The sequence below is a fragment of the Gorilla gorilla genome, chromosome 14 (assembly GCF_029281585.2).
Source record: "Gorilla gorilla gorilla isolate KB3781 chromosome 14, NHGRI_mGorGor1-v2.1_pri, whole genome shotgun sequence".
NCBI classification, from domain to species: domain Eukaryota; kingdom Metazoa; phylum Chordata; class Mammalia; order Primates; family Hominidae; genus Gorilla; species Gorilla gorilla.
This window is the reverse complement of record NC_073238.2, coordinates 47,370,351-47,389,510: the sequence shown is the minus strand read 5'-3', so window position 1 is coordinate 47,389,510 and position 19,160 is coordinate 47,370,351. Positions and strand designations below refer to the sequence as shown.

The 19,160-nt window shown below is 41.7% G+C and overlaps 1 protein-coding gene across 1 annotated transcript in view; it reads right to left on the bottom strand.

Annotated features, from left to right (window-relative positions):
* Positions 1-5,011: 5,011 nt before the first annotated feature.
* Positions 5,012-19,160, bottom strand: part of KL (klotho) — a 49,846-nt gene continuing 35,697 nt past the window's right edge. Inside the window, exons 2-5 of the mRNA XM_031001479.3 lie at positions 16,918-17,428; positions 15,880-16,148; positions 9,388-10,489; positions 5,012-7,312 (exon numbers count right to left, since the gene is read on the bottom strand). Of these exons, the coding sequence (XP_030857339.2) occupies positions 6,975-7,312; positions 9,388-10,489; positions 15,880-16,148; positions 16,918-17,428 (2,220 nt within the window). The 3' untranslated portion in view covers positions 5,012-6,974. The remainder of the gene's footprint in view (positions 7,313-9,387; positions 10,490-15,879; positions 16,149-16,917; positions 17,429-19,160) is intronic.

Below are 19,160 nucleotides of genomic sequence, written 5' to 3'. Positions count from 1 at the left end.
ATAGTTCTTTTCTCTCTGTCTCTTGTTATCCCTATTAGAACAAATTATATCCCTCAATCAACCCAGAGGGCCCTTAGCCCCTTGCTACTCAAACTGTGGTCCACAGAAGAGCAGCATCATGGGCACTCCTGGGAGGCTGTTAGAAATGCAAACCCTTGGGCCCATCCTAGACCTCTAGAATCAGAATTGGCATTTGACTAAGATCCCCAGGTGACTCATATGTGTGTTAAAGTCAGCGACGCACTGATTAGATCACTGGTTCTCAATTTCAGCTTCCCATTGCAATCACCTGGGAGCTAGCTCCACTGCCCCCCAGAAAAACTGACTTCATTAGTCTGAGGAATTTTTTAAATCCCAGGCGATTCTGATGTGTAACCAAGGTAGAAAAGCACTGGTCCTGATTAACTCCCTCTTTTTATAGACAAGAAAACAATGAGGCCCCGTGGGTTAAGATGACTTGCTCTGGGTTATAAAGCAAATTTGCAAGTAGAACTAGAAAATAGGGGATCTCTACCTGGTTTAGGTACCAGATACCTAATTGGTACCAATTTGGAATACATATAAGAGTCTGCTCCTCCACAATATAAGAGCCTGCTCCACCCAAAACCTGGGCCCAGGGCCTCTGTTGTTGTTCCTGGAAGCTGGCATATTACTGCCTTGCCCTTCCACTCCACTTTCTCAACTCAGGCATGTTCTGACTTTCTGGACACACTTGAATTCGTTGACTACAGTTCTCCTCTATCCTTTGCTTTCCTCTCTTCCTCCACTGGGCCCACTCCCACAAGCCCTGAAACCATCCCCAGCCTTTTCAGCCTCTTTGTACACGACCTTCCTCGTATCCTGGAGGAACACTCCCTGAGCTTCCCCTCCAACGGCTGGCTTCTCCTTCAACAGTCCTCTTGATGCAAGCTGGAAATGCTTCACTCCTAAGCCCTCGAATTCCGACATTCCTGTTTCTCGTTCAGTTGCCTGTGCACTGGTCTTTCTCGCCTTCTTATATTCACTGGATCTGCCCTCGACTACACCTTTCCACAAAGCCCCGTGGTTCTCCATGAACAGGGTGTCAGAATCAGTCGGGAGTGATCCCTTACCAAGCCATGGGTGCTGCCGCCATCTTCCCCCAAAGGCACTTTCGAAAGCGTGGGCTGGGAGGGGAAAAGGCCTGGTTATCTGCATTTAGGCAGCACATCCCAGAGCATGCAGATTCAGAGGTACTACTCCACTCTGGGGCTCTCCCCAAGGCTGCAAGCCCATTACCTAATTTCTGGTTTCCCTCAGCTCCTTCCTCTCTGTCTGAGTGAACCAGTGCAGCCATGTTGCCAACACTGCTGGAATCTTGCAGCTCATCCTGTCAACTTCATGGTCGTAGTAACCCCACACTGTGTTTGTTTTGGTGGATTGTTAGGCCCATAACAGGCACAGGTAAAATAAGGACATTTAACATGGTACCAATTTGGAATAAAAGTTGGTTCAATCTCATCTCGTCTTTTACTAATAAAATATCTCTATCTGACCCATCCATCTTCCTCTAATTATATCTCTGTTGTGTCCTCTCTGGCTTACCACTACTGCCCCCTGTTGATTGAAATGTTGTATTTTGAAGCCTTGGGGCTACTTACCAGAGACTCGTGGTTCTCATAATTTAAAGGGGAAAAAATATGGTTATAAAACCAATATGCCTTAAATGCAATACTGTGACCTTGGAACACTATTGAATTTGCCATCTAACATGTTGGATATAAATTATCCAAAGCTTTGATTCACATGGAAAACCAACTGAAATGTCTTAGGCAAAATTTATGGTCACGGCCATAATTAGACAACAACTGGTATAATATCGAAAGGAAATTGAATTTTACAAACTGATCAATTGAGATTTTAAACAGAAAAAAAGGTCAGTCTATTCCAGCAGTTTATTAAGGAATAATGTTTCCGTTGAAGATAACGTATACAAAATAAATTAGGTCACTTAACATTAATTCATTTTACCATAAAATAAGCATATTGAAAAATACTAAAATCAGAAAGTCTACCAGAGATTTTTGAATCTCATAAAAATTAGTTAATGAGCCTTCAATTATTTACCAACCAAATAACAAATATACACATTTTAATGTTTTGTCTGTGTCATTAGATTATTTCAAAAGAGCAGATGGTACAACATATTGATACAGAAATATCTTCTGCCAAATTATCTTCAGAATTCTATCAATCCAACATTTGTAAAATATGAATCCAAGAAGATAATTTGGTATTATTAAGTAAATGTGGGGCTTCATTTTTCTAAATTTAGTTTTACCAAGGGTATTCTATGAAAATGTATATTCAAAGTCACAAATAAAATAACTAGAAGGCTTCAGGATGAATCATTTTGACTGTAATAGTCCCTAGTTTTACATTATTGAGCTCAAAATATCTGATTAACAAGAAATCACATGCACATTAAGAGTAAGTTGTATGAGTCTAGGAAAAAAATAACGTCTGGGGTAGATACCCAAGGTACTGAATATTTCCTATGTTCAGCACTGTGCTAAGATAGACACTCCCATTTCAAAGATGAGGAAACTGAGGTTCACCAAGGATTGCATTACCCAAAACTACCCAACTGTAAGGTCATTTTGAGCCTGGTCTTGTTCTTTTTTCTCTGCCTTTTTATCTCAATAATATGTAGGTTGAAATTGTTTTCTTCTCTAACCCAATGGGTGTAAAAAAAAAAAAAAAAAAAAAAGCAGAGTTCGGGGGACTTGAGTAGTAGTCACCAGGTCTTTTCTGGTGTGCAGAAATCATGTAAAACAAGATTTCACCATATTGGAAGTGTCCTGTCACCATTATTAGTGGCATTTCCACCCTTTGCTCAAGGTTCCCTGTGGGTTTTCTGGACCTCTTTCTCCTTGATATCAGACAATGGGTGTTTAACCACAAAGATATGAAAAAAAAAATTTCCAGGAAATGTCCTACAACCAGCAAAACTCCAACAATATTTAGTGGTTATAAAAATGGAAAAATGCAATGGGTCTGAGGGGAAAAGCTACACATTCTAGGAAACTAAGTGTTTGGAGATGACATAAAGCGTTCCTCTAAAATACTGTTTTTGTTTACAGATAAAGAACTCAGCCTGAGACAGAAAGATTACTGACTAGTTGAAAGACATGTGGATAAGGAAGACAAAAAGTTACAACCTTTCACTTAGTGATTTGCCTGGAGGCAACAATTTAGGACAGCAGTAAGTTTTACTGCCTCTCTACCTAGTAAGACAGGTTATCATTCCTTCCTCTGAATATATAGGATTGAGCTGTGTGGCATCTAACACATCGTCATTGCTGGCTGACAGGTGATCTCTATTAAACCAGTCTCTGGGCACAGGTGATGGCAGTGAGCTAATTCTGCTTATCATTTATTCCGTCATTCATTCCTACATGTATTCAATTAATCAACATTTGTTGAACAATATCATGTAAGAGATACTGTGCTAAACACTGTAAAAAATATACCAGACAAGACATGGCCTCTGCCCTCCCCTCTAGAACCGAGGTCCTCCCATCCAGGATGGCCAACATGCTCCAGATTAACATGTTCCTTTCCAAGTGCAAATTTCCAGCAGCATTGCTCAATATTAAATATTAAATGAAGATGCTATAGACCAATCTACTTAGTACCAAAATTACTTAGTACCAAAAAAAAATGTAAAATATCTCAATAATGTTTATATCAATTACAAGTTGAAAATACAGTATTTTGGATATACTGGAAAGAATAAAATATATTATCAAAATTTATCTCTTCTATGCCTTTTTACATTTTAATATGTCTACTAGAAAATTTAAAATGAAATACATGGCTTCTTTGTATTGTATCTGTTGAACAGCACTATCATAAATAATTTAATGGAAAACTTCCAAGGCTCTAATAGATTCTTCTTGTTATTATTTCAGAGATAGGTCTCATTCTGTTGCCCAAGTTGGAGTGCAGTGGCATGAACATAGTTCACTGCAGCCTCAACCTCCTGAGTTCAAGCGATCCTCCCGCCTCAACCTCCCGAGTAGCTGGGACTACAGGTGCACAGCACCACGTCCGGCTAATTTTTAGAAGTTTTTGTAGAGACGGGTCTCACTATGTTGCCCAGGCTGGTCTCAAATTTCTAGCCTCAATTGATCCTCCTGCCTTGGCCTCCCAAAGTGTGGGGATTACAGGCATGAGCCAACAGGACCCAGCCAGATTCTAAGTTTTGACTGTTGAAGTCAAAGATAAAATGATGTGTCACTAATGAAACTGGAAAACCGTCCTTCCAAAGCAGGGCAAAATGAACGGCGGATAAAAGTCCACCTGGGATCAAAGGAATACGCCGCGAATGCAGGGCGAATACAAGTGTGTAGGAAACAGCTCAGACACACTGGGGAACCACAAGTAGGCCACTTAGCGCCCCTGTAGAATTGGCCCACAAAGGAAGAAAAGGTGTAGGCATTCTGGAGGATGGTTTCTGTGTTATATGTACACCAGAATTAATGAGAGGAAAGCATCAGAGAAGAAGACTAGAGTGGAAAGAACGCGGTGCTCTGAGACGCGGTGGAGGAATGAGTGCACTTCGCCCCACCAGGGCCAGGAAGTCCCCGCCTCCAGCGCCCCTGCCTAGTGTCCCGGGGCTGATCCTAGAGGTGCCCTCCCTCCTTTCGTTCACCCCAAGCTACCTGCGAAGTTTTACCGACTCACAGTCAGCATGAGGCGGGCATTAGAAGGTAGCTGGATGGTTCTCAGAGGTCGCTTCTCTTGGCGGCTCTGGCTTCTGTTTTGTCCTTTTCAGCTCTTGTGTATTTCGCTGTCTCATCTCTGAAATTCTCTCTGCTCCACACATGGCCTAGCCTGGGTCGCCCTCCCACCCCTACCATCTTCCAGCCGCGTGGGTCAGGCCTCTTGCAGTCACACCCATTTCTCCACTGCTCCCATCACATCTTATGTGGCTTAGTCAACTCAAGTTTTTTTTAATTAAAAAAAAATTAGCTAGCAACCACTCATATGATTATGAAAGAAGGCAAAAAGTTGCAGGCAGATTTATTATTAATATAATACTTTATCAAGGAGCAGAATTACTTCTCTTTACAGTCAAGGAAATTAAAGTAAATGTTGTAGCAACAAAATTATTTTTAAACAACATTCATCAACATTAATATGAAACTAGTCTAACAGACGGGAACGGTTAAATAAGTTGTGATACATTCCTGTGGTGGAATACTCAACAACTATTAAAAATCATGCTTTTGAAGACTAATAATGACAAAGGAAAGTTTCATAATAAAAATTAATAAAGATACTAACTATATACAATATGATCTATGTAAAATAAAATACATAGGAAATGTTAATAGTGGCTATTTCTGGGTTCCGAGATTATAGATAATTTTTATTTTTTCTTTGCATATAGTTTCTGTGTTTTAAAAGTTTTTACAATGAACATATATTACTCTTATAATCAGAAAAATATATACATAAAATAAACTTGATTCTCTAGCATCCAATTTTAATAAGTCCACTTTAAAATGAATATTACCAAAAGCTTATCTTTCATGAAAAAATCATACCACCTCTAAAGATGATATATTATATAGTACAGTATATTATTATACACTATGACCCTGTGTCAGTGAGGTTGGCAATGCCTGTTATGACATTGGTTTATCTTGCCTGATACAATATTGACTTATCTATAAAACAGCTCCAGTGTAATAGAGAGACTTCCCTGTCTGAAAATCAGCAAGACTTATTTAAGGGGCATTAAAGGATGAGACCTAATTAGCCCTTTCTAGATATCACTAGCATGTTTCAGCGTGAAAGTTCAAAGTAAAACTAGTTCAAAGCTACTTCCACAGAAGTAGCAGCAAAAACATAAAATAGACCTCAGAGATCACAGAAACAAATCCAGTGTTATTCAGACCAGATTGCTTTTGAACCTATTAAGAATTTGTAAAACTATCAACTCAAAGAAATTACAGTACAGCTAAAGAATAGAAAGTAGTGTCACTGTTCATAGAATGAGTGATTATTTCATCCTTAATCTCTAGGAAAAGGTCATGTCATTCATTCCAAGATCTGCTCAAAAATGGTGTATAATCAAATTAATCATAATGTTGCACATAATAAGCACTTTTTCCTCCTTTCCTCCACCTAGAGCCACTGCGGTATACTGTATTTCACAATTGCTTTATGCTTCCTGAAGAGCCTAGTATCACAGGATTCATGTTTGTTTTTCCGCAGATACTTATCAAAAGTTTCCTGTGTGCAAGGCCCTCAACAAGATGCCAGTGAGACAGATCCCTCAGGGACACAGGGTTTAGACAGGACCTCAAAAATCATATAAAATACACATTTCCATAATTTGCTAAGTATGTCATTAACCAGATACATAAATTAATACTAGTATTTGATAGAAGCATTGCTTTCGAAAGGAACATTCCAGCCTAGGGCCCTCTGTCGTCTCTCCTGTATCTGCCATCTTCTTTTCCATAGGAAACTAGATTTGACAGAGGGGAAGCCACTAGGCATTATTATGGCAGCTGAGAAATGGTTACTTGGTACGTAACTTTCTATTCGAACTCTTGCAATTACTACTTCCAGAAAAACATTAAATTTAGAAGTGGGTGCAGATGAAAATATTCCTAATCTTGTCATTCACATTTCTGCACAAATGTTGCATTGGTGTGGTTCCTATTTTTCATGCTTTTGTTAGTGTGTTACAGAAATTATAGTGCCTGTCAGTTTTTTAATCACCCAAAAAGAGAACAAATTCAGGCACTATTCGCATTATTCAATATTTTACGATCACCTATGCCCATTTCAAAACCTCTGTCATAAGCCACAAAAATGTTTTCTAGAAGTCAGATGTATGAAATTTACAGTTTCACAACACTTAGAGGTGCAAATGGTTAACAGCTGATGTGTCTGCATAATTATTTCAAAATGAATGAATAGGAAAATGTTCAGAACTATTTGTAACTTCTTCTGCCTTTCTTCGAGTAGTAAAATATAAGGGAGAGAGAAATAATAAAAGCAAAAAATAGAAAAGCTATGAAAGCCAGTAAAGACTTTCGGGTGTGAAAAAAACTGCACTCAGTACACACGGTGAATTCTTCTGGACAAAATCTTTCCAGAGTTTCTGGGCCCGGGAAACCATTGCTGTCAATAATTTTCCTGTAATGTTTCATGGATGCCTTGGGCTCAAACTGATCTGCAGCATAACGATAGAGGCCAAACCTTGGAGCTGTGCGGTCGTTAAACGAATAAGCAAAGTATCCGCAAAGATTGATACCATCCAGTATGTGGGCTGGAAAAACAAAAGGATAGGAGAGTAGTTATTACGTATTTTGCACACAACACATCACTTTTTTTTTTTTTTTTGAGACGGAGTCTTGCTCTGTCACACAGGCTGGAGTGCAATGGCACCATCTTGGCTCACTGCAACCTCCGCCTCCCAGGTTCAACAGATTCTCCTGCCTCAGCCTCCTGAGTAGCTGGGACTACAGGTGAGCACCACCACACCTGGCAAATTTTTGCATTTTTTTTTTTTTTAGTAGAGATGGGATTTTGCCATGTTGGCCAGGATGGTCTTGATTTCTTGACCTTGTGATCTGCCTGCCTCGGCCTCCCAAAGTGCTGGGATTACAGGTGTGAGTCACCACGCCCGGCCACTTTTACGTAGCCTTCCTGCTGGGAAGTTTTCGATACCATTTAATACAACTTCAGACTCAATTAGATTTCATCAGAAAAGGCTTTATTTTATGTAAAGCCAAATAGGCAAATTATCAAGACAAATATTGAGCTGCATTTAGCAGGGTTGAAACCCAGGGGTTAATTGGATCAGGTCTGCCTGTCCTGCTTGCTTTTGGTCACTTGCTTTTTGTGTGTGTATGTGTTTTTTTTTTTTCCTTTTTCCATGAAGCTGAAGGTTGTCCCATTGTATGCTGAAACTTAACCTTCACTGGCTACTTTATTGATGACATTCATAGGTTACCGTGGCAATGGTCACTTCAGTTGTTTTTCCAAGAACTTGGGGCAGCTCCTGTCCAGTTCAAACTAGTTAAGACCACTGACCCTTCCACTGGGCCTGCACAAGTGCCTGAGAGGTGGTCTTTTGACGTCAGAGGGCCCAAAACTCTGCCCTCAGATCATGCTAACACCACCATTTTCTGTACATGTGTCTAACCTGTTACTTCATTTTCCCCCCTGCCAATCACTCTTCACCATGACTTAGACCACCTATTCCCTAACCCATACCTACTCCTAAGCCTTGTCTTCAGAGAGGCAGGATTGGAAGTTATTCTCCCACCCCCTCGCTTGATCCCCTTACAAATAAATCTTTTCTCTTTTGCAAAACCTGTGTCACAGTGATTGATTTACTACACAGAGAGAACAAACCTGGACCTGGTCGTTAACTGGGTGTTTTACATAATTCAATCTACTATGATATACTTGGGTTAAATCCTGTTTTTTTTTTTTTTTTTTTTTGAGATGGAGTCTTGCTCTGTCACCCAGGCTGGAGTGCAATGGTGCAATCTTGGCTCACTGCAGCCTCCACCTCCCCAGTTCAAGCGATTCTTCTGCCTCAGCCTCCCGAGTAGCTGAGATTACAGGTGTGCACCACTATACCTGGATAATTTTTGTATTTTCAGTAGAGACGGGGTTTCACCATGTTGGTCAGGCTGATCTTGAACTTCTGACCTCAGATGATCCACCTGCCTCAGCCTCCCAAAGTGCTGGGATTACAGGCATGAGCCACCATGCTTGGCCTTTTTTTTTTTTTTTGAAATAGTGTCTTGCTCTGTCACCCAGGCCAGATTGCAGTGCTGTGATCATGACTCACTGCAGCTGGACCTCCCAAGCTCAAGCAATCCTCCCGCCTCTCCTCCCAAGTAGCTGAATCTGCAGGCGTATGCCACCGTGCCCAGCTAATTTTTGTGATTTTTAGTAGAGAAAAGGTCTCACTATGTTGCCCAGGCTGGTCTCAAACTTCTAGGCTCAAGCAATCCTCCCGCCTTGGCCTCCCAAAATGCTGGGATTACAGGTGTGAGCCACCATGCCCAGCAAGGTTTAACCTTTATGTACTGCTTTATGTACACGAAACAGTTAAGACTGCTGTGGAGCCATCCAAGACGGAAGACAAGAATCTATGCTTGCATAGATCCAGAGTAGGGGCTAGGGATTTCTGGTCTTCTACTTTTAGCTACACTCCTTTATCCTTGGGAAAATGCTAGATATCTCTTGGACTGTTTCAGTGAGGCACAAAATGGATAGCCCTCCATTCCAAGGGTGGCAGTGTGTGTTGATGTTGGGGATTTAATCAAGTGTCATGCCCTCTGGTGACATAACCTTCAGGAAATTGCCGCAGCTGGGGCTCCTTACCTTTGAGAGCTTCGTTTATGTAATTCTGCATATAATACACCCTCAGCTGGTCGTCCTCAGCATGCAGCCCGTCATCGATTCCGTTGGATATTATGTACATGGGGAGGTCTCCGTACTTGAACTTCAGCCAGTTCAGCACTTTGCGCAACCCCCAGGGCACTACCGCCACCTGACTGGGGGAGTTGAGCCACGTGATGTCGGTCACTTCTTGCACTTCTAGGTAATCATTGTATTTTATTGGATCTTCTTTTTCTGAGTCTACAAGGATGGTGGTATAATGGCTTAAAGCCAAAAAGTCAAAGGTACCCTGGATTAGCTTTTTTTCATCTTCAGTGAAATAAGGAAGAAGAAAATTGTTTCTTTGGTTCAGCCAGTCCCTCATCACCCATGGATAATCTCCAGAGCCGAAAATGGGCTCAGCCAGCCAGCCAATGTCAAATTCCAAAACTCTCTCGGCCACCTCTTTGTCCTTTTGGGAGAAAGGGCAGGCAGGTTCTATCCAATCAGCCTGCAAGGCTATGGATATTTTCCCATTCTGAGCATGCCTAAACTTTTCATTGTACACATGCCAAGCCAGGGCGTGGGCCTTCAGAAGGTTGTGGCCGGCACTGTATGTCATATTCCTTGTATACGGCTCATTCATCGTTATCCAAAGCTTGACGTGATGGCCGAGCTCTTGAAAGCACAGTCGGGCATACTCTGCAAAGGCCAGGGCAGTGTAGGGGTTCTCCCAGGCGCCCTGCCTGGCCAGGAGGCGCGGCAGTCCTTGGTTCGGGGCCATAGGCTGCCACAGGGCCACCACCGGGGTGATGTTGACACGGACAAGCTCGCTGGCCATGCAGCGATAGTACTGCAGGATGGTGTGGTTCACCTGGGACTGGTTACCCAGAGGGAGAATCAGGGCCCAGTCCAGGGAGAAGCGAAAATGTGTAACGTGCATTTCCTGGAGTAAAGCGATCTGGGGCTGGATGGCAGCAAAGTCAACACAGTAGGACTTCCTCTTCTTGGTCACAACCCCATCCACTTTAATAAGCCTTTTACTGTGGTGGACATCCCACAGGTAAACATTCAGGTCGGTAAACTGAGACAGAGTGGTATCTACCTGTGAAGGGCAGAGTAAACATTAGCGTCACCTGGGCAGTCCTGAGGAAGTAATTCAAAGCAATTATTTCAGCAAAACTAGCCAGGAATATGAGCAAAAACAGAAGCCTTTCTAGCTGAGAATGTGAATTATTTTTCATAAATTGTCAGCTCCTGAGGAAGACAATATTCCACTTTCTGATATGCACACTCGCTTTACCCATAGTTCTAACTCTTCAACTGTTTCTTTAATGTGACCCCCAAGAGTCTGGATTTGGTCACTTCAGATGACAAATGCTAATGAGTCTTGCACACTACTGGTCGGTGTTATGTAAGCAGAGTATTTTTGGGTGTTTTTCTTTTAATATAAGAAATCACTAATGACATGAGGCTTTCAAATTTAAAAAAAGAAAAAAAACTGGATGAAAAAAAGAAAAAACTTAAAATGTGAGTGAGTTGGCCAGGTGCGGTGGCTCATGCCTATAATCCCAGCACTTTGAGAGGCCGAGGCAGGAGGATCACTCGAGGTCAGGAGTTAGAGACCAGCTGGGGCAACATGTCCAAACCCCGTCTTAGCCCGGCATGGTAGCACGGGCCTGTAGTCCTAGTTGCTCGGGAGATTGAGGTGTGAGGATCACCTAAGCCTGGGAGGTCAAGGCTGCAGTAAGTCATGATCACATCACTGTACATCGGCCTCAGTGACAGAGCAAGATCTTGTCTCAAAAAAAAAGATTTAAAAAACTGAGTGAGTTAAGTAAGAAAATGAAAAGATATTTATAATTAAATTGCGCTTAAAATTACGCTCTAAATTGAGGTTTGCTATAGGTAGAGGAAGTGCTAAATAAACATAACTCTTGCCTTTTGTTGGGTTTAGGGTCAGTGACAGAATTTAACAAATTCAATCTGACTGATGGCAGAAAGTCCGAGAGAGAGGCCAGGCGCAGTGGCTCACGCCTGTAATCCCAGCACTTTGCGGGGCCAAGGCGGGCAGATCATGAGATCAGGAGTTCGAGACCAGCCTGACCAACGTGGTGAAACCCCATCTCTACTAAAAATACAAAAAGTAGCCAGGTGTGGTGGTGCACACCTGTAATCCCAGCTACTCAGGAAGCTGAGGTGGGAGAATCACTTGAACCCGGGAGGCAGAGGTTGCAGTGAGCCGGGATCATGGCACTGCATTCCAGCCTGAGTGACAGAGCGAGACTTCATCTCAAAAAAAAAAAAAAAAAGAAAGAAAGAAAGAAAGAAAAGAAAAAGAAAAGAAAGTCTAAGGAGGGAGAATGTGGAAGGAAAGAACAATATTGTCATCCACCCATAGTGGAATTTTTAACATAGTTAAAAAATTTTTCTAAATTATTCTTCTGTAACAATGATGATGATTATAGTTCTCAATCATATGCTATAAAATCCTCCCAAATAAAAATTTTAAAAAAGTTATTTAGGAAAAGTGTGTAAATTATAAAATCAAAATCACAAAATCATTCCTTCATGTGTCTGCTGTGGAGGGAATGCAAAGTGAAAAACCCAGCTGGAAGATCTGCACCCTAAGCCTGTGTTCCCCTCTGAAATAATCCCGTTAGAACAGGTTCCTTGGTCTGATGCTCTGTATAAAAGCAGGGGTCAGAAACCATAGCAGAGGTTTTGTTGCATTTTACGGGCCTGTTGCAAATGCACTGCTATTTCTCTGGAGAGGTAAGTGTGTTTATAAAGAAAAGTCATTAAAAACAGCATGTCAAAGGGAAATTGCCTTTTCTGGAGAATTGTCCCTTGCAGAACACCCACACATGCACTTCCCCTAATGCTGTGGGAATGCTGTCAGAAGTATTTTTCCACTGTGATGCACCCCACAAATCATGTTTCCTTAGCTTTGAAGGAGAGAATATTTGTACGCTCTTTTGAAGTGTTCAGAGTTTGAAGGAATTTTTTGGATTATTTTTATAGAGCTCTGAGTTGACTAAATTCATAACTTTTTTTTTAACCGTGATTGTTCCAAAACAACAGCTTTTATCCAGTCCATCTGAAAACAAATATGAAAGACTAGGGTATCATTTCTGGAGGAAAAAAAAAGTTTCTTGAAAATACAGGACAGGCCGGGCATGGTGGCTCACGCCTGTAATCCCAGCACTTTGGGAGGCCGAGGTGGGTGGATCCCGAGGTCAGGAGATTGAGACCATCCTGGCTAACACAGTGAAACCCGGTCTCTACTAAAAATACAAAAAATTAGCCGGGCGCGGTGGCGGGCACCTGCAGTCCCAGCTACTCAGGAGGCTGAGGCAGGAGAACGGCGTGACCTTAGGAGGCGGAGCTTGCAGTGAGCCGAGATCACGCCACTGCACTCCAGCCTAGGCGACAGAGCAAGACTCTGTCAAAAAAAAAAAAAAAAAAAGTAAATACAGGACTTTTGGGGCAAAATTCCACCTAACCTCCATTAATTTGTTAACTAAGATTTCACTAAAAAAATAAAATAGTAAAGTTGGACCTTTCAGAAGGAATGGCTATTAAAACATGTATTTAGTATGTTATGGGAGAAACTTTCTCCTAACAGGGACCAATGTTAAAGAGGCTCTATGTCCTCACTACATAGTGAGTTCAATATTTATATTAACTATGAGCATCCGTGGTTATGGGAAAACAAACCACTCAGCCGAGAAAGTGGGTCCAAGTAAAGTGACAATCCATGTGAATGAGCCTAAAGTCAGGTTGTGTGCTTCTTAGGATATTATTTTTCAAGTTGTTCAGGTGAAATGCATGCCTCAAACACTGAAAGTCTGAAATACTAGCTAGGAGGGAAAAGATGAAGTTCAGTGGTTTAAAAATCACTTCTCAGGACTTTAATATAATGTCTTAAAGCTGTAGAGTACTGTTTGTAAGTGAAAACACACACACCTCAGAACTGACATACAAAGAACTTATTTTGACTATGTCAGGGAGTTAGCTTGAGAAGGGTACTGTCAATATAACACAAAGCCTGAGGTGAAAACCAGAAGAAAATAGCAATTGCAGCCTTTCCCCACCAGAGAGCTTCCAGAGAAGCTCTTATCTGCTGTGGGTTTGAGAGTGACTTAATTTTGTGTTTGTTGGGTTCTGCACAGGAGGAGACTCTGCCAGGAGGAGGGGTGGGGTCCCCAAGCTGATGAGGAAAAAAGGACCGTGTGATCTGAGAGAGAGACCTCTGGGGCCAATTAGTGGCTGACCTTAGGTCAGATTCTAAAACAATAGCTTCTAGAGTGAGGTAGGAAAAGGAATTATCTCCCACCTCCCTTGCTATTCACTGCTATACTTATTGCTTCTGACCAGCGTTTTCTCTTCTCCCTCAAGGAAATAGGATGTACCCTTAAGACTTTCTCACTACTTACCAATTCCCAAAGCCAGCACACAGCCCCCTGATGAGGAATAGAACAGGAGAAGTAGGGCTCCCTCCGACACCCCCACTCCTATTCTGCATTCGTTCCCATGATCTGCACAGCAATGCTGGCTGGGAGATTGTGCCGCATACAAAGGACTGAACCTGCCAGACTCAGGCTGCTATCAGAGATCCGTGCTCAGCAGGGAGCAGGCAGAAGGTCAAGAGATAGAACAAGGACCAGGGACCATCCGATCTATCCCCAACCCCAGTAAAGAGGAGGAGGAAGGAAGGCTACGGAGGTCTTCTTCCCTTTCTCCTTCTCCCCTTCTTCCTCACCAGCCTCACTTCTCCCACCTCAGATCCTCTCTGAACCCCACAGTGGAATCCACTCTGAGGAGGGAAATTAGGATAAGGAGATTTCAAATAGCAGGAGGCTGGGAGAGAAGGAGAGAGTCGGGGCAGGGCAGAAAATTGCACACTGAGCAGGAGGGAGCTCAGAAGCCTTTCTCCTGGGCTCACATATCCTGGCATAAAAGATGACACATCCAGTCATTTTTTTTTTTAAGAGACGGACTCTTGCTCTGTCACCCAGGCTGGAGTGCAGTGGCGCAATCTCGGCTCACTGCAAGCTCCGCCTCCTGGGTTCATGCCATTCTCCTGCCCCAGCTTCCAGAGTAGCTGGGACTACAGGTGCCCGCCACCACACCCGGCTAATTTTGTGTGTGTGTGTGTGTGTGTGTGTGTATTTTTAGTAGAGACGGGGTTTCACCGTGTTAGCCAGGATGGTCTTGATCTCCTGACCTCATGATCCGCCCGCCTCGGCCTCCCAGAGTGCTGGGATTACAGGCGGGAGCCAGTCATCTTTTAAATGGAAGGCAAGGGTTTAAGTCTGAGACTGCCTGTAAAATGAACTGGGTGGTCTGAAAAAGAAGAATAATCCCAACCAGCAAAAAATGTATTAAGGATGGTGTTAATTTATTTCCTTATAAATAAAAGATTTCAATTGGATATTTACAAGAAAACAGCAACCCATTTCACATTCTTCCAAGTGTTTCCTTTCAAGCTGTGATTTGCAGAACCAATAAATTGGCTACCATAACCCAACATGTCAAAGCCAACTGCTTGTCTATGGACACTGAACTCTGTCTCTGTCTTGAGGGCTATTTTCACACTTGGGACTCAATCAGCAGCAATCCACCAGCCCCGCCCTTGTTACTTACCACCATGCCCGCTTCACTCCATTGCATCATTTGTGCATACATTGTTTTCGCTCAGTAGACTCCTTTGCTCCTTTGAAAGCAAAGGTTACCCTTACTCTTCTCAGTATACCCTCTACCTGCACTCCCCTTAACCAAGCGACCCGAGCAACTAACACAAGGCTTCGGACACACTAGACATCCAATACGTGCTTACTAGAGTATCCAGTCAAATGCTGGAAAACAAGCCCCTTCAAAATTTAGGAAATCTAAAAGAATGTTAAGGGCTTACTACTGAGAAGATGCTCAATAAATATTGGTTGATCATTCTGAAGAAATTTCATATCATTTCAATGACTATTGCTAAAAAAGACATTCTGACCAGTGAATCATTGGATCTAGGGTTTACTTTCTTAGGGTATTTCTGCACATTTGTGGAGCCCACAGTTGTGCCTCTGGAGGACTCTGCCTAATGTTCCTGCCTCAGTCTCAGCAGCACCACTGAAACTCGGAGGCTTTGGAGTTCTGTGTTAGATCCTGTCCATGAAAAAACTCAACTGCCTTAAAAAGGATCAAAAACCACAGTATGAAAAGAGAGTGTTTTATCTTATTACTGTCTAAATCGGATCTTAAATATTGATATGCTTTAAATTTATTTCTCTTTGGATCTAACTTAAACAAGATGAAGACTGGAAGAGTTTTGGAGAGAAGGGTGCAGCATTCCAAATTGTGCCCTTAGTGTACTCATAAGGAATTGTTTTTGGCTCAAAGAACGGACAATGTGCCATGACAATCAGCCTAGGAAGGAAGCACTACTTACTAGTGATAGGGCTTGGTGAGACTGCTGATTGGTTTTGTCAGCTGACTTACTTGAATGTAGTTGTCAACAACTCCCCAAGCAAAGTCACAGGGAAATGTCCCTTCTAGGGGCTGATTTTCAGGTAAAGGAGGGAAGCCATTTTTCTCTATCAGCTTTTGGTAGAACAAGGCTGAAGACTTTGGCAACAACGTCTTGTCCTGGCTTAGAAAGTCAACATAGAAGAGTCCACGCCTGATGCTGTAACCTCTGTGCCACTCGAAACCATCCATGAGGGACCATGCGGTATACCCGATGACATCCACCCCATCCAGCTTGATGGCTGCAAAGGGAAGAGGGGACAAGAGCAACATGACCCTTCGCTGGGCACTTGCATCATGGTTCAAGAGCAGCTGAGCGTTTCCTACTTAAATAAATAAAGTGTAATGCTTCTCGTTTGGTAAGCCAATGATTTTTCTTCTTGACGAAAGACTCTAATCAAACCTATATAACTCTACAAATAAATGACCTCAAAATCGGCCTATCTAATATGTTTTTTGGATTTCTGAGCACCTTGACAAAATAGTTCCTTATTTATAATAGATATTCTACAGGGCTGGAAAGATGTCTTGTACCACTTTCCATCCTAGACACCCACCTTTGTGTCTGATGCAATAAATAAATAAATGAAGGCTTTAAAAGCATGATCTATTGATACTATTTTCTCTAGGAAACATGGACATTCCTTTTTCTTTAAAGTGTTTTATTCAACCAAAATAACAAGAACTGAAAAACATGTGCAGAGAGCTAGATATCCTGGGATTTGTTTTATGTTCAATTTAATCTAAAAATCTAGATTAATAACTGAAAGTTAAGTAATTACAAATATTATAACCCAGTTTCTCATTTACAAATGGGTTTTTAAAAATTAATTCAAGTTCCTCAAGACTCCAAATGAGAAAGGTGTTACATGAATGCATTCTACTATTGCCAAAATGAATGTCTCCATTAGGATTTAAAAATATAAATTCACCTCATTTATGTTAGATAATCTTAGAGATTTTTGTCCAGAAGATTTTGGCAGGAAATGAGAACTTTACCCACAATCATACCTTTTAAGGTTTCCATGATGAACTTTTTGAGGTAATACATATATTTGGCATCATCTCTCTTGGTGGTCCCTGAGACAAACCAGCCATTTTCCACAATAAATATTTGAGGATGGTTAAATTCAAGGTCAATCCAGGAAAGCAGTTGCCTCAGGTTGGGAGATTCCAATTGGCGGAATTTCATGTGAGGGTCCAAAAGTTGAAAACTCAAGGTGGGTCCAAAGGAAAGAGCAAAAAAGTCAGCAGTTCCTTTGATGAACTTTTTCTCAGATTCAGTAAAATCAGGCAGAATAGATGAAAGGTTATTCTTCATGCTCTCAGGATAGTCACCATCAATAAATACGGGTTTGGCAAACCAACCTAGTACAAAGTCCAGAGATTTTTGACATTCTTTGATGCTGTGGTCGGTCATTCTTCGAGGATTGATCCAGTGAGAGCTTAGGGCAATGGACACCTGACCTCCCTGAGTGGGACGGAAAGAAGTATTGTAGAGATGCCAGACTTTGGCATGAGCCTATGAAGAGAAAAACCATGGCAAATTTATCTCTAGTTGTGAGGAGAAGTGCAATATAATACTTGAATCCCCAACTCAAATTATGTCTGTTTCTCATCAAGCCTAACTTAATGACTAACAATATAAAAATCAGCTAGAACCAATACATTATTTCAAAGGTAGGTCACCCCACAGTGAGGTGCTACCAGGACTAGAGTTATTTCCATTGGTTTTTAGCAGTCAGTGGAAAAATGTAAATTCCTTGGGTTGAGTGTGTAGTTATCCACATTTTGAAAAGCTAATGAAATAAAAGAATTTGTTATAATATCTTACTATTTAATTGACTTTGGATTATGTACTTTTTAATTTACGGGTTTCGTGAAAAGAACCAATGCTACATCTGTGATCACACCAGGAATTTCTAAATAGGATTATATTTTTTATCCTGAGACTGGGAGTTTTCAAAATGACTCAGGTCGTTGGAGTTAATTTACTGTTTCATAGTCATCTCTCGTAGCTAAAATTCTAACAAGCAATCTTCTTTCTTCCCAAGAAGAATCAGTACAATAAATTAAAGAACCCACTCCAGTATCTAACTTTGGCCTACCCTCCAGAACTCTGGGACAGTTCTGGTTTCCCACAGACCCAGGGTGCTAGGTCCAAGCCAAGAGCAAAAAACAGCAAAATACAGCTGCAAGGAAATCAGTTGTCCATTGTTAGCATGCAGCCAGGAGTTTCGTACGGCAGTGAAAAGGGCTTTGCATCCACAAAACCAACTTTATACTCCCATAAATTCTTACTGACTTCTAATATCTTATTTTCATTTGTTTCCTTTTTATTTACAAGGAAGAGTGAAAATTATAGGGGTTTTTTCTCCCCTACTTGAAGTGAGTTTCTCTTTCCCTTTGAATTCCTTGATTTACTCTCTCTATTTTCCTACAAATACAAGTGTTGTTTATCAGCCTTTATTCCCCTAACATATCCTCTTTGAAAACTCCATTCAAATTCTCTGTTTGACTCCATATATTCTCCAAAATGATCATGCCTATTTTCATTCCACTCCGTTGGCCTGCAGAAACCCCTTTGCTCATTAAGCCAAACAGCCTCTTCAACATATCCTAAATATTCCTCTCGTGGTTCATTTCAGTACAGGCATCCAAGAATGGCCTCATCAACATTCTTATGGGTTCAGCCAAACATTTCAATGAAATAAGATAGTTTGTGGCTAACTTTTCTTTTCAGTTTCTTGGTGAACGTATCTACTATGTTTCATTTCACTAAATGTATTTTTTCACGACCAGAAGCAGCTATCTATATGCTAAGAAGGAAATAGAGAATCAAATGTTGATCAAAAGAATAGTGGCACTTGCTTACGTGGTCTAAGAAACCAGGGTCTTAATCGTGCCACACTTCTGTTAGTTTTATGATGTCTCCTACCCTTCTCCATCTTCCCCATCACACCTCCCCAGGCCTCCCTTCCTCACTGAAAGGAAACCTCATGATGTTAACAGTTAAACAGAGGCTGGGCGTGATGGCTCATGCCTGCAGTCCCAGCACTTTGGGAGGCCGAAATCCCAGCACATTGGGAGAATCCCTTGATACCAGGAGTTCACAACTAGCCTGCGCAAATAGTGAGACCCCATTTCCACCAAAATATCCAAAACTTAACCAGTCATGGTGGTGTGTGCCTGTAGTCCCAGCTACTAGGGAGGCTGAGGCAGGAGGATCACTTGAGCCCAGGAGATCGAGGCTT